At 42.5% G+C, this 13,672-nt stretch overlaps 1 protein-coding gene across 1 annotated transcript; it reads left to right on the top strand.

Moving 5' to 3' along the window:
- The first annotated feature begins 363 nt into the window (after window positions 1–363).
- LOC133130769 (guanylate-binding protein 1-like) lies at window positions 364–9,547 on the top strand. The gene is made up of 9 exons (XM_061245592.1): window positions 364–423; window positions 852–954; window positions 2,584–2,663; window positions 4,984–5,226; window positions 5,486–5,766; window positions 6,067–6,267; window positions 6,576–6,678; window positions 8,255–8,448; window positions 9,055–9,547. The coding sequence occupies exons 5-9, from the start codon at window positions 5,716–5,718 to the stop codon at window positions 9,187–9,189; spliced, it is 684 nt and encodes a 227-aa protein (XP_061101576.1). The 5' UTR covers window positions 364–423; window positions 852–954; window positions 2,584–2,663; window positions 4,984–5,226; window positions 5,486–5,715; the 3' UTR covers window positions 9,190–9,547.
- Window positions 9,548–13,672: the final 4,125 nt, after the last annotated feature.

Below are 13,672 nucleotides of genomic sequence, written 5' to 3'. Positions count from 1 at the left end.
TGAAGACGAACGCTATCAGAAAGATCTCATTGTACGGTTTGGAGTTTCAAAATGGCTCACGGAGAAGGGCTAGATGTATGTGTGCCTGCATGCTGTGTGCCAGTGTCGTCATAAGACATTGAGCTTACACCCCAAATATTTTCTAACTTAACTGTCACGAGGTCCTCTAACATCATCCATTGTTCCTGGAGATCTACTATCCTGTAGGTTTTCACTCTATGTGCACAGGAGCGGATAAAGGAGGTCTATGATGGGAAATGTAGTGAGAACGCAGAGCTCTCCCGCTGCCTCTCATTACTGCAGCAGCTGTCGGGTAAACTGAATCACGATTCCTACCTCAGACCTGGCGGGCATGTAGCCTACAGGCAGCAGCTGGACTCCATAGTTCAACTCTACAGAGCTACACCTGGGACAGGTGTACAGGTACTGTTTACATCAGGAGTTGAGTTTCTGTTTCCCACAAATTACCTCTGATTCAGTTATCCAATTAGCTTGATACACCAATGCTGATTTAACTGTAGATTAGACCAGTCAAGTGATTTCTGTAGGGACACAGAAGAAGTTTAATTCAATTCCCACGATTGCTCCAAGTACATAAAGAGCAGAAACTGACATGAAATCCCAAAGCACAAGTCATTTGAAAATCATTTGGCATGAGCTGGTCAGAATATTCAAGGCGTAGCTTAGAATGCATTATATAGCACTTATGGATGCTACATAAAAGTAAAGTGTTGCACAGGTTGCTGTGTGTGTATGCGGTTACTGTGTGACATATGGAAGGAAATGGTACTTGGCGATGTCACACAGTCATCTTGCTCTCTGGCTCACGTTGGATCTTGTGTTTGCCTCAGGCTGACCAGGTCCTTGATGCCTTCTTAAAGGACCAACAGGAGAACATGCGAGTCATTCGGAGGACTGAGAAAGTTATGACACAGCGAGAGAACCTTCTGAGGGGTGAGTAGTGCTAACTGCTAAGATGGACTAAGCCTTTTGCGACTATTTTCATGTGCTTATATGATGCATTCTGCCCAGGAAACATACATTTTATGTATGAAACTGGGGCACTGGGCTGGAACCGCAAGGCAAGTCATCTAGGCAAGTCATCGCAAGGTGTGCTTCTCTCCTTCATGCATATTCATTAAGGGTGGATCACACAAATACAGGGCAGAGATATGTGGGGCTGATTACATATTCCGTGTCAGAGTTGCGGGACACAGGAACCATTCGCAGACTCAGGGATGAGGAACAAAATGGCAGGCCTTAATATAAACAAGCATATCCAATGCGTAATCCAAAATACAGGCAAAATCCAAAACCGGGTAGTCAATACAAGATACAGGACAGAGGTAAAGAGATCCACAATCTAAAACACAGAGACCAAAAAGTAAATTGTGGAATGTGTTTGAAATTGTTGATGAGGGTTGGGTATTTGACAAAAATGTTAACCAATGGACCTCAATGAATATATTAGTATACCAGATGATATTATTGTGATTATTGTACTTATTTTTTACAACCTTCTTCACCTGTTGCTATCTGAGGAGAACACAAGGAGAGGTAGAGGGAGGGTGACAGGTGGGAGTTAGTGCAAACACTTTTTTTTTCAGAATAAAAAGTTCTATACTTTAGCAAGCAAAATACAGTATTTTACATGTCATAAGACCCATACTATCATTTAGTTCCCATATGTCTTTCTGGCATCTCCGAATATTCTTTTTGTAAAACTGCCTCGATATTGCTTAGAAAAAACTATGCAGAATGCTCATTTTTGGTGCCATTGTCATCTGATTTGAAAGGGAATTTGACTGTTTTGGCTGTGGCGCCATTTTGTTTCTGAGCACACAAGGCACCATGACAATAATCTGTATCCCCTCAAAAACCGTATTTTATGTCAGTGAGAACCAAAATCTTCCGCTTCCACTGTGTTTGAGCTTCTGTAACTTTGATTTATTAATACTTGCTTACTTTACTTACTTACTTTAGTAATTCTGGCTCTATTGGAAAACAAACCCTAAAGGGTCACCTTTCAGAAGACACCAGGATTATGTCTGATTATGTCTGGGGTGACATGGCTCAGGCAGTAAGAGCAGTTGTCTGGCAGTCGGAGGGTTGCCGGTTCAATCCCCCGCCCCAGGCTCTGTCGAGGCGTCCCTGAGCAAGACACCTAACCCCCAAATGCTCCTGATGAGCTGGTTGGTGCCTTGCATGGCAGCCAATTGCCGTCTGTGCGTGAGTGTGTGAGTGTGTGTATGAACGGGTGAATGAGAAGCATCAAATGTACAGCACTTTGGATAAAGGCGCTATATAAATGCCAACCATTTACCATGTCTGTTGTCAAATTGGTTCAAGAATAGTAGGCATTTTATTATGGGCATGACATTTTCAAACTTCTGTTGAGAAAAGGGGTGATACTTAAGGGGCTAATTTAATAAATTATTTTCTAAATATTTTCTGTGACAAATACCCTGCCTTAATTATTGCTTGACTGCAATCATTGAATAAAGTTTTCATTAATAATCTGTTTGACTTCTTGGAATAAAAAAAAAAAAAAAAGTGTCATGCTTTTTTTGTTCACCTTGACAGAGGACAGAGTCTTGGCTGAGAGAAAGCGATATCAAGCAGAAGCAGTGGTGGCTCAAAGGAAGATGGAGCAGAGGTTGGAAGTGAGTGAGATATTGTCCAGACCATTCAGACTCTAATTACAGGTGTCAGGATCCGATTGAAAGCAGGGTTTTCATATTTTTACACAATTATCACGCTGGGTAACTGCATTGAGTAAAACAGCTCACTTCACTAAAAGCAGCAGGAACTTTTAAATGAAAATTTCAAAGTTCAAAGTCACTGTTTTTGAAAATATGCTTTACAAAAATATGCCATGTTTAACAAAAATATAGCAGCATGTGTGAGCACATTTTACATTTACATTTTAGTCATTTGGCAGACGCTTTTAATCCAAAGTGATTTACAAGTGCATAGGTTCTTCCACAGCATCAAATCCATGCATGGACATTCACGCATGGATAAATTCTGGTTCTGTGGAACAGGGGGTCCGGAGCCCAAAAGAGGGCCTCAGGAAGCTGCCAGGAGGGTCTTGAGATGATCACAACCCATCAAGACAGAAGTAATTATTCAGAAAAATAAATAACACAAAGAAGGCAAATAATAGGATGTATTACCACCAATAGTATATATGGTGGGCAGTCTATAGCCGAGGGGCTAAGGTGCTCCACTGGGACCTGGAAGGAACATTCGTCTTTGCAGCCTTCACTTCAGGCGAGTCAGAAGCATTGGTTCAAGTCTCACCCTGGGGCCTTTTTATCCTAAATGAGGAAATAATTATTTGCAAAAGCTGTGTGTCATTTAGTGAAGGACGGTATCATTAATGTATCATGTTGAGTGATTGTGCTTGACAGTGAATAGAATAGCCAGCAGCCATACCTCCATGCACCCTACCTCTGCTGAATGACTGACACTAAGGAGGTGTGTACTTGGTTGTGTAAGGGTGTGGGTGTGGATCCGGAGGACAAACGTGAAAAGGGAGCTTTTGTGAAATGTGACTGCGAAGAGGATCGCACAGACAGTGAGGTAACCACTAGTAGTAAAAATAAGGAAAAGGTTCCGCGGCAAACTGGCAACATAAAGCTACCCTGAAACAAGGGGGCAAGAATCCATCCATCCATCCATTATCTGAACCCGCTTATCCTGATCAGGGTCGCAGGGGGGCTGGAGCCTATCCCAGCATACATTGGGCGAAAGGCAGGAATACACCCTGGACAGGTGTGGGAGGAAGAAACCGGAGGAAACCCACGCAGACACGGGGAGAACATGCAAACTCCACACAGAGAGGCCCCGGCCGACGGGGATTCGAACCCAGGACCTCCTTGCTGTGAGGCGGCAGTGCTACCCACTGCACCATCCGTGCCGCCAGGGGGCAAGAATAAAAAACAGAAATAAAGCAGGGGCCTTCCGACATGTGACCAAGATCAACCAAATAACCCTCTGCCTCGTGCTCCTCTAGTTATCCCAGGAGCGCACAACTGAGGCGAGTAACATCAGGTAGATCACGCGACTGCCTATTCAAGGGCAGCCCGTCTTGGAGCGCCTTACAATCCTACACACAGCACCAAAAGTAGGATGTTCTAACAGACATGTAGCCCTACACACAGCGCACAGATTCAGCACTGTGTACAGAGTGGCTGCAGCGCTATGCACAGCATTGTGTATAGCAGTATATTCAGAGGCAACCACAGTCCTAAGCATAGCACAGGGAACAGTAAGTTGTTCAGACTGTCTTATAGCTCTACCCACAGTGTAGTGCTTATTGTGGCACACTGTGCCATGTTCATTGAGATTTAAAAAGTGCAGTCTTCTGCTAAATGCATTACATTATATTTATGGCATTTGGCAGACGCTCTTATCCAGAGCGACATACAGTTGATTAGACTAAGCAGGAGACAATCCTCATCTGGAGCAATGCAGGGTTAAGGGCCTAACTCAAGGGCCCAACGGCTGTGCGGATCTTATTGTGGCTAGACCTGGGATCAAACCACCTATGTGTGAATACTTTTGTACATGATTTCTTAGTTTTTTATTTTTAATAAAAAACTTTTTTCACATTGTCATTATGGGGTATTGTGTGTAGAATTTGGAGGAAAAAAATGAATATATTCCATTTTGGAATAAGGCTGTAACATAACAAAATGTGGGAAAAGTGAAGCGCTGTGAATACTTTCCGGATACACTGTATATAGATTAAGAATGCCTGTTCGCGATTACGCACTCCTCGTGAAATCAGCGATAACTGGCTACACAAGGGAGACATGAATGTGACGGGAGTACCCTTGCACAGCCCCAAGAGATAATGCCCAAACAAGCAAGGCAAACCCATGACAGGTTGGGAGACATCCAGGGAAAACTAAGTTACCCTGGCCAGGATGGGCCATCTATCAGTCCACTAATAAACCAGTCCTTTGTGTTCTCAAGGTAATTCCAGACATGTGGTGTCCAGCAACGGCGCTCGAGAATGCATCCGGAACTACTTCCCAACGAGGAAGTGCTTTGTGTTTGACCAGCCTGCCTCCAAGGAGAAACTGAGGATCATAGACAAACTGACTGATGCTGACCTGGAGCCGGCCTTTGTCCAGCAGACGCTTAACTTCTGCAGCTACATTTTCAAACAATCGAGAGAAAAAACTATCACTGGAGGGTATACAGTCACTAGACAGAGTAAGCACATAAACATCCTATTGTTACTGAACAACCATGGTGGGATTATTTAAGGTTTGTCATGATATTGACAAAAAGGTGACAGTTGTGTTTTTGGATAGAATGAACTACATATAGTAAAATAGAGAGAGAATGATATGCCATACAATTCCACAGATCATGTGCTTGAGATTTCCAGAAGGTGATGTTGATACTGAAGCATATTTTGTTTGATATTCTCTCTTTTATCTTCTGCTCCTGTCTGGCTGTGTGACCTCAGTGCTGGGGAACCTGGCAGTGACGTACGTGGACGCCATTCGGCATGGGAGTGTTCCGTGTTTGGAGAACGCGGTGGAGGCGCTGTCTCAGATCTAGAACTCAGCGGCGGTCGAGGAGTCTTTCGCCCTCTACAGGCAGCTGCTGGGAGAGCGGGTGAAACTGCACACTGAGACTCAGGAGGAGCTCTCCACAGTTCAGGACGGCTGCCTGAAGGAGGCGCTGCAGCTCTTCATGAAACGCTCCTTCAAGGACGAGGACCAGAGCTACCAGAAAGGTCTCATGGTAAGATATCAGATTTAAAAACCTGTAAAATAGTGTTTTATGATCTTAGGACTATTTAGGCCATGTTACAATATAATGTAACATACTGTATAGGCGTAATTTTGAAGTACTGTCTAAAATTGTAGAATTTAACCAGGGTAAATTCCTAGTTTTTAATGGTCTTCAATTGGGAAATTAGCTTTTTGTCACCTGAAGCTGAATGAAGTGCAATACCCCCTGTAAGTCCTGGAGTTTGCAAGCTTCTGGGGCAGGGGTCGGCAGCTCACTTTTGATGCTGTCCTGTTCCTGTTGTCTCCCCAGGAGCATATAAGAAAAAAGTATGATGAGAAATGTAGAGACAATGCAGCACTCTCCCAGAGTCACTGCACCGCTCTACTACAACAGCTGTGGAACAAGCTGGACCACAACTCCTTCATGAGACCTGGAGGATATGAAAACTACCGGGTCCAGCTGGACTCCATCATTCAAACCTACAGAGCTACACCTGGGAAAGGTGTACAGGTACTGTTCACCTCAGTAACTAAACTCAAGAACAATTTATTTACCATATAATACCATATCAGAAACTGTCACTGCTGAAGAAGCAATGCTTACATGCACCGTACAATATTGCCGTGATTCATTCTTGAGTGTGTGCCTGCCTGCATGCGCGTGTGTGTGTGTGTGTGTCAGTGCGGAACGTCCGCAACATACTGTAGTCCAAGGGCATGTTCAGCCTGTGTCTGTGTTTGTGTGTGTGTGTGTTACTCATATAACCTTCATATACACATGGCTTATTGAGTTCACTTTTTTGATGTTTTTACTGAAAGGCAGAACAAGCTCTGGAAATCTTTATGAAGGAGAAAAATGATGTGGGCTCGTCCATCCTGAATGCGGACAGAAGCCTCTCAGAACAAGAGAGGAAGCTGCAGGGTAAGGCCGATACCTCAGGGACTGCGGACAAGCCCTATGGACTTGCCTTGCTGTCAAAAGTCTATGGCAACATCCAGGCTGAATCCGTAATGGATCCGTGGGCAACAGAGTAATGAGACGGGTGCGTGGGGGGTTGGACCCAACATGCACGACTCAGAATCAGAGGTGTAATAAAGTCCTGTGAGGGCTTTATTCAGGGAATATCCAGAGAGTATACAATACATGGAACTGAGCTTATATGCAGGTGTAGACAGGTGCAGACAATTAGCTTGAAAGCAGCATGAGAATGGAAATCAGGTGTGGAGGATTGGCAAGTTAACGAGGTAATTAGTAATCGTTACTAATAAACCTATCCTGCCCTAGCGTTGGTAAATTAGTAAATTACATGCACAAGAAAGGTAAGGTAACATGAACACATGGTTAGAATGTTAGTATTAGCCAATCCTGATCTAAAGTTAGTAGATTACTAAGAAGACAAGGGAAATTGAAACAATTAGGGTGTGAGTGACAGAAAGGGAGAGAGAGAAAGCAGGAATGCAAGGTTTGCAGAAAGACATGAAAAAGTGTATGCTAATCAATGAACAGAACATAACATGAAACAAACATAAATCATGACATAACAAGTTAGCGAAATTATGACAATAAACTATATAACATGACATGGCAAGACTAAGAAATAAATGGTAACAAGAACAAAACATGAAACATAACATGACATGAAAATTAAATGTAACAAGAAATAAAGCATAACAACAGACTAACATAATACGTGACATGACAATAACGTAACTAAGACAATGACTAAACATGAAACATGGCATGACAAACATGAAACGTGACAAGTAGCCTAGCAGTAGGGTGTTTGACTGGCAACTGTAGAGTTTCTGTTTTTAACCCCCTGGTGTTGACCTACATCTGGAGAGATGAAGTTGGGTCCCTAAATAAAAAAAGAACCCTGCCTTTGGGCCCTTAACCCAAAAACTGCTCCAGGGACTTTACCCCTGTTCCCTCACTTTCTCACCCCACTTGCAACTATTCTCTCTGGCATTTCACCCTTGCAAAAGAGAACAAGTTCTCAGTGGATCCCCCCTGGTTAAATAAAGGATACAAAAAACACAATCTAGCTTATTCCAGCACAGATTTGTGTCATCTGAATCTAGACCACATGCTGGCCAGTTCTGGTCCAGGAATGTATTATTACCTTCGATCCAGATGGTGAGTGGACCTGTAGACAGATAAAATTAAGTCAGTCATCTCCTGACTGAATCCACTGCCGTGTGTATCTGCCTGTCTGTAACTGGGTCCAGATTTCAGTCGCTTGATGTCTGGGTTTGCAGTTATCATTTGCTCTGTACAATATATCTGTTTTTGGTGTTATTTGATTTCATTACAGGTGGATGGCCCCCAAGTATTTTGAGATGAAATAAAATGCAATCACCATTAAATCGCCGCAATTTCTTTTGTTGGATTCTGCCAAAACATATTGTGATAATAAAAACTGAACATGCAAGATTCTAAGAAAAATTTAAAGTATTACGACAACTTAGTTTAGATATTTTACTTCCCTTGTCATCAGAGGAGAAAGCGCGTGTGGAGATGGAGAGATTTAAGGCAGAGGTGGCCCGTAGGGAACAGGAACACACAGCAAACTTTTTGAAGGCTGCAGAGAGAGCTCACAGAGAGAATGACAAGCAACTGATGCAGAGGATGGAGAAGGAACGACGTGCTGTCCTTGAGCAGAACCAGAGAGTTCTCAACCAACGGCTGCAGGTATCCTAGCTTATACTAAGGACCAGTTTCACAAACACAGTTGGTCTTGGATTAATTTGAGTTTCTTCTGGAGAATCTTCATTCAAAATTGAATTTAGTCTTGGACAAGTCTTAGTCTGTGTTTGTGAAACCAGCCCTAATTGTTTCAAGAACACTGGGGAACTTTATGGTTAAATTCCCATGGTTGTGAGAACAGTATGACAAGAACAGATTTTCCAAACAAGTAAACAAGTTCTGCCACAGATAAATGTGGCCATAGAAGGGCCAGTGTGGATGCAAGCTTTTGTGGTAGCCCATCACCATGACACCTAGACCTAATCACGGTCTTGACTTGAAGACCATGGGAAGGTGATCCAGTATTTTAGTTCTGGTCTATTAAAAAGCCAGCTCTTCTCAAATAAGATGGAGACATCTGGTAAACATGTCAACTGGAAACCACTCCCCTATCATTATAATTTAGTGATGGAAAAAAAGGCTATATCAAAAACTGCATTGTGTTCTGTGTGAGTACTGACGGTGTGAGTATATCTTACTGTCTATCTAACAACACTGTGTTCAAGGCCCAACATTATTTATGTTATGTTATATATGTTATTCTGTGTACAGGAGCAGAGAGCGCTGATTTCAGAGGGGTTCGAGCAGAAATCCAGGACGATGGAGGCTCAAATACAGTCCTTAAAGCAGGAGGTGGCAGCATCCAGGAACAGGGGGGGTGGGGGGAGCACGTGTGTCCTACAATAAAATCCTGAGGGGTGAAGGTATGATCCTGCTTGTCATATTTGCCAGTTTACTTATCATCAAATATATGATAATAGCTCAACCTGCAAAACCAGGAAGCTTTTTGGAGGCATTATGGGTGTTGCCATGGAAACAGGCTGATGGACAGCTTTTTCACATCCCCCAGCAACAGTGACTGGGCTCAGCCCCCTGGAGGTGAGGGCATATTTGATAGATGAGAAAGCTGGAACCTAATAACTGCAAACTGATCACAAAAGTGATTTGTTTGTTGTGTCACCCAGTGGGTGTAAAAGGCAATGTGCTTAACTGCACTTTTTGTGGTTCCATGTGGTTTTGGTTTTAAATGTTACTGTAAACAACACTCCACCCTTCCCCCTTCCAGTTAACTGAAAAAACAAGAATTTTCTAAATAACACAAATATTCCTATTCAGTAAATGTACAATGTTGTTACATGGTTTGCAAACCATTGCTTTATTAAACAGTCGCAACTGAAATACATTCTTACAGTACAAAACATGTAGATCTTGTATTTTTGAGTACACTAACAAACACATGTAAAAATGAAATTCTATATCTATTCAAGGATTTGAAAGATGGACAATAATTTGCCAAGAGCAACAAGTCATGAAGGAATATACCATACCAACTCTCATACAAAAGGTTTTTGAAAAGGTAAAAAAAATAAAAATACCAAGCATGCCCAGAGAAAGAACATTCCATGGTGATATACTTAATGTGTAACAGTTCCATACAAATTCAATGCTCATAGTTTATTACACCTGGCGCTCTCAGAAACTCTTGCTAACGGTGTAACAATGCTGACAGATCGCTGTATATTGGACAGGGAGCACTGCCACTGTGACTGCTTCAGTATTGCCCTCAGATTAAGGGGGCAGTTCACTGAAAAATGCAAGTATGCTTCCACTGTTTTGTCTCTCTCAGCATTGCTGTGATGAAGGCTAGCCATCAAAATGCAATTGAGATTTAAATAAAGAAATGTCATTGCATTTTCATTACTTTAAGAATGGCTGAATATTTGTTGTATTCATATTGTACATACAAAGACACCGATACAAACTGCTTAGGTAATTAATTCACAAATCTTCTCATTTAAAATATGCTGTTTTAACTTGCGACTTGCAGCCAACACCCTGACGTCTATGTCTATACAGGAAACAGGCCAGTCCACAAGCTTAACTTGCACTTCTCCTTTTCAAGCACCATTTGAAGATCCCTGTAAGAAAATGCACTGCATAAATACAGCGAAAAATGTGTTACACTACACCCATAACCAAATGACGTCTTGTCATGTGACTTTATACGTATTACATTAATAATGTTCTGAATGTGTACTATGCTCTATGCATTCAGACTGAAGGAGCTTATTTAAACAAATGAGATCATAGAACAAAAACTTTTGTGTATAAACCAGACCTGTATTTCATTGAACAGCTTCTGACAGCTTCTGTTTTTTTGTTGGAAGTGAAAATGCATGTGAAAAACGAACTTTGACCATTGGAGATTATGACTCATCTTTGCTCACTGGAAAAACCAACATTTCACAAAGCATGAGCTACATTTTACTATGGAAATACTAGGGTGAATCTGGTAAATTGGGCCACTTTTTGGTTAATCGTCTTTCACACCATAAAAATAGCTATGGAAACAATTCTCAACTTTCAAATATGTTTCTTATTCATTAAATCAGGTACTCTTTATCATTCTATGTTAGCTTTAGTCCTAGAGCTATTTAAGTATCCGATGTTGACCTCCATGAAAAGCGTAGGCCTATTGTGATCAGGAAGAATTGGCCAGTGAAACTGGACAGCAAAACATTATTCTGAACAATGAATATTCTTTACTTAATAACACTGATCATAAAACTTTACTTCTAGTTCATTTGTTTCTTATTCATATATCAACCTTATCATTGAAAGCTAAATCATAGCATGTCAGGGCACTCCTCATGCTGTTTCCTTCATATCAAACGTTGCCCCGCCAAGAAATATGAGACCTATCAAATCAGTTTTGACATGTGAAATACTATTGTGGCAACAGTTCTTTGCAGGGAGTGACTATTAAATCTTAATCTTAAGGTGGCCCAACCTTATCTGGCCCATTTTAACTGATGGGCATGGGCACAGAGGTACACACTGCCTCCGCTTCCACATCATTCAGAAACTCCAAGGTAGATATATTGTTCTGACCTGTTCAGCAGTGAAGTTAGATTTACAGGGTTAAATGGGAGGTGTGTTTGTAGAGGAACAATATGATGCAATGATGCAATAAAGCTTGCATTAAATAAAAAGCAAAAAACAAACAATTTGACTTTTGCTGATGTCTGTAGTCTTCTGTCTAGTTGGTACAAAACTACACATAGTGCCCCTATTAATAAATAGGGGCTGTTGTCACAAATGAGGGTCATAAGATGTCGAGAGATGTTTGCCACAACTGTGGTAAGATTGGGCATTTTAAAAGGGCCTGCTGGTCAAGCGGTGGTGATGCTGTGGGGCAGAGCCCAAGGCTGTATAACATAAACAAAGCTGTAACACGGTCAGAAATGTTTCCTTCTGCTCCAACTCTGACCTATGAGGAGATAAATAAAATCCTGCATGAGTTCAAACGAATGGCGCAAACGCATTCTACAGTTGCACAGAACACTAACGTTATATCTGACAATGCATATTTGAAACCATAGGGGTGTCTGGCCTCTGTGCATAAAATGGGTGATTTGAAAGCGGATAAATTTGGCAGACCTAGTATTAAAGTTTCGGTTAGGGGCCACCAGGACAATTAGTTAGTAGATACAGGTGCTGCAATCACCCTAACACACTTACATTTCCCTACCACAGGGAGGACCACAGAGTTAATTGGAGTTGGTAGTGGTGTAATTACGGCAGCACAATCCATTCCTATTACAGTACAGATTGGTTGTGATGATGTGTTACTAAATGTTTGGATGTCTAAAACACATGAAGACTCAATCCTTGGATCTGATGTTATGAAGGACAATAACTACATTGTTGATCTTGCTAATCAAACTCTCTGGAAGAGTGAAGCAGATGTGGGGGCTTGTGTGATTATGCCTGACAGGCATGCAGTAGCTAGAGTTAAAGGTGTGCTTGCATATGATTTGCCTATGCTTTTGGGTACAGAAAACAAAATGCTTGCTGAAGTAATGGTGGTGCTGATGTCTGGGCTAGGCAGAAACATGATTGTGGCAGAGTAACAAACATGGAGGTACATGTACAAGGCACTGACCCCCCCACCGCAGCGGCAGTATAAGTATCCCAGGGAAGCAGAAATGGAAATTTCCCAAGTCATTGAATCTTTGCAAAGTCAAGGAATACTATGTAAATGTGAGTCAAGTGTGAACTCTCCAGTGTGGCCTGTAAGAAAGCCAGACAATTATAGGAAATTAAAAATTAACTTGATTACAGACAGATTAACTCTACTACGCCTCCTGCAAATGGAATAGCTTTATTGTCATTGCACAGTACAGAGCAACGAAATTACAGTTGACAGTTTCATCCCGTCCAAGAAACATACAGAGGCCATTTCGTGGCCAACATGGGGAGGGAGACAGGAGCAGGAGAACTATCATTAGATAAGAAAGAAACAATAGGGGGGAGATGAGGGAAAAAAATACAACTCCCCAAACTGGGCTCCTTTAGGGGGGCCCAGTGTGGGATTAGGAAAAAAAACCTCGGCACATAAGCAAACAATTAAACATCACAACAAGAAAACTCGAGACATGCACATTTTGGTATTGGGAAAGGTCTCAGGGAGGAGAGGTGTCACAGGTCAGACACTAGGGGGAGCGCGCAGCCACATGGCGCAACGCTCAACTCCCCAGCAGACTGCTCTATGATAGGGAAAGACTCGAGGGGGCCGACTAAGGCGTTGAATCCAAGGGTGTGTGTGCGTGTGTCTTTGTGTATGTGTATGTGTGAGCCTCTGTACTTCGTCACCGCCCAGGCCAACAGTGTTCTCTATCGGTGGTGAGGGTTGGAGACAACCTTGAGTCCCAAGTGGTGAAGTCCACAGGAGGAGTAGGGAGGAGAGGGGTGGGGTTTGGGGGATGGGCTGAGCAGCTGTCTGCATACCATCCAGGAGAGTAGAAATCGGCTGTCCAAGGCCGAAGCGGGGGAGCCAATGAAGATAAGCTTGTTTGGGTTTGGCCGACTCTGCAGTTTTCTGCCTGCCTTAAAGTCTCACTGGTTCTCTCGGTCCAAATTAGCCGAATGTGATGGCCCATTCCGAGTCGTTCCAATCCACTTCTCCAAGTCGTTATCCATCTTGCGAGTGAGGCAATGCAGTTCGCCTATCGCTTAAGTCTGAGTGTTCATGATCCGACACATTCCCTCAAAGACGGACAGCTTCTCAATTGCCAAAACTGCTGCATACGCCTTTCGAACTTTGCGATAAACCAGGAACCCACCAAATCCAAACAGCAGGAAACCTGTTATCATAATCCCAATTATG

Source organism: Conger conger, chromosome 6, assembly GCF_963514075.1.
Source record: "Conger conger chromosome 6, fConCon1.1, whole genome shotgun sequence".
NCBI classification, from domain to species: Eukaryota; Metazoa; Chordata; class Actinopteri; order Anguilliformes; family Congridae; genus Conger; species Conger conger.
The sequence above is the reverse complement of the archived record's forward strand: the minus strand, read 5'-3'. Positions and strand labels throughout refer to the sequence as shown.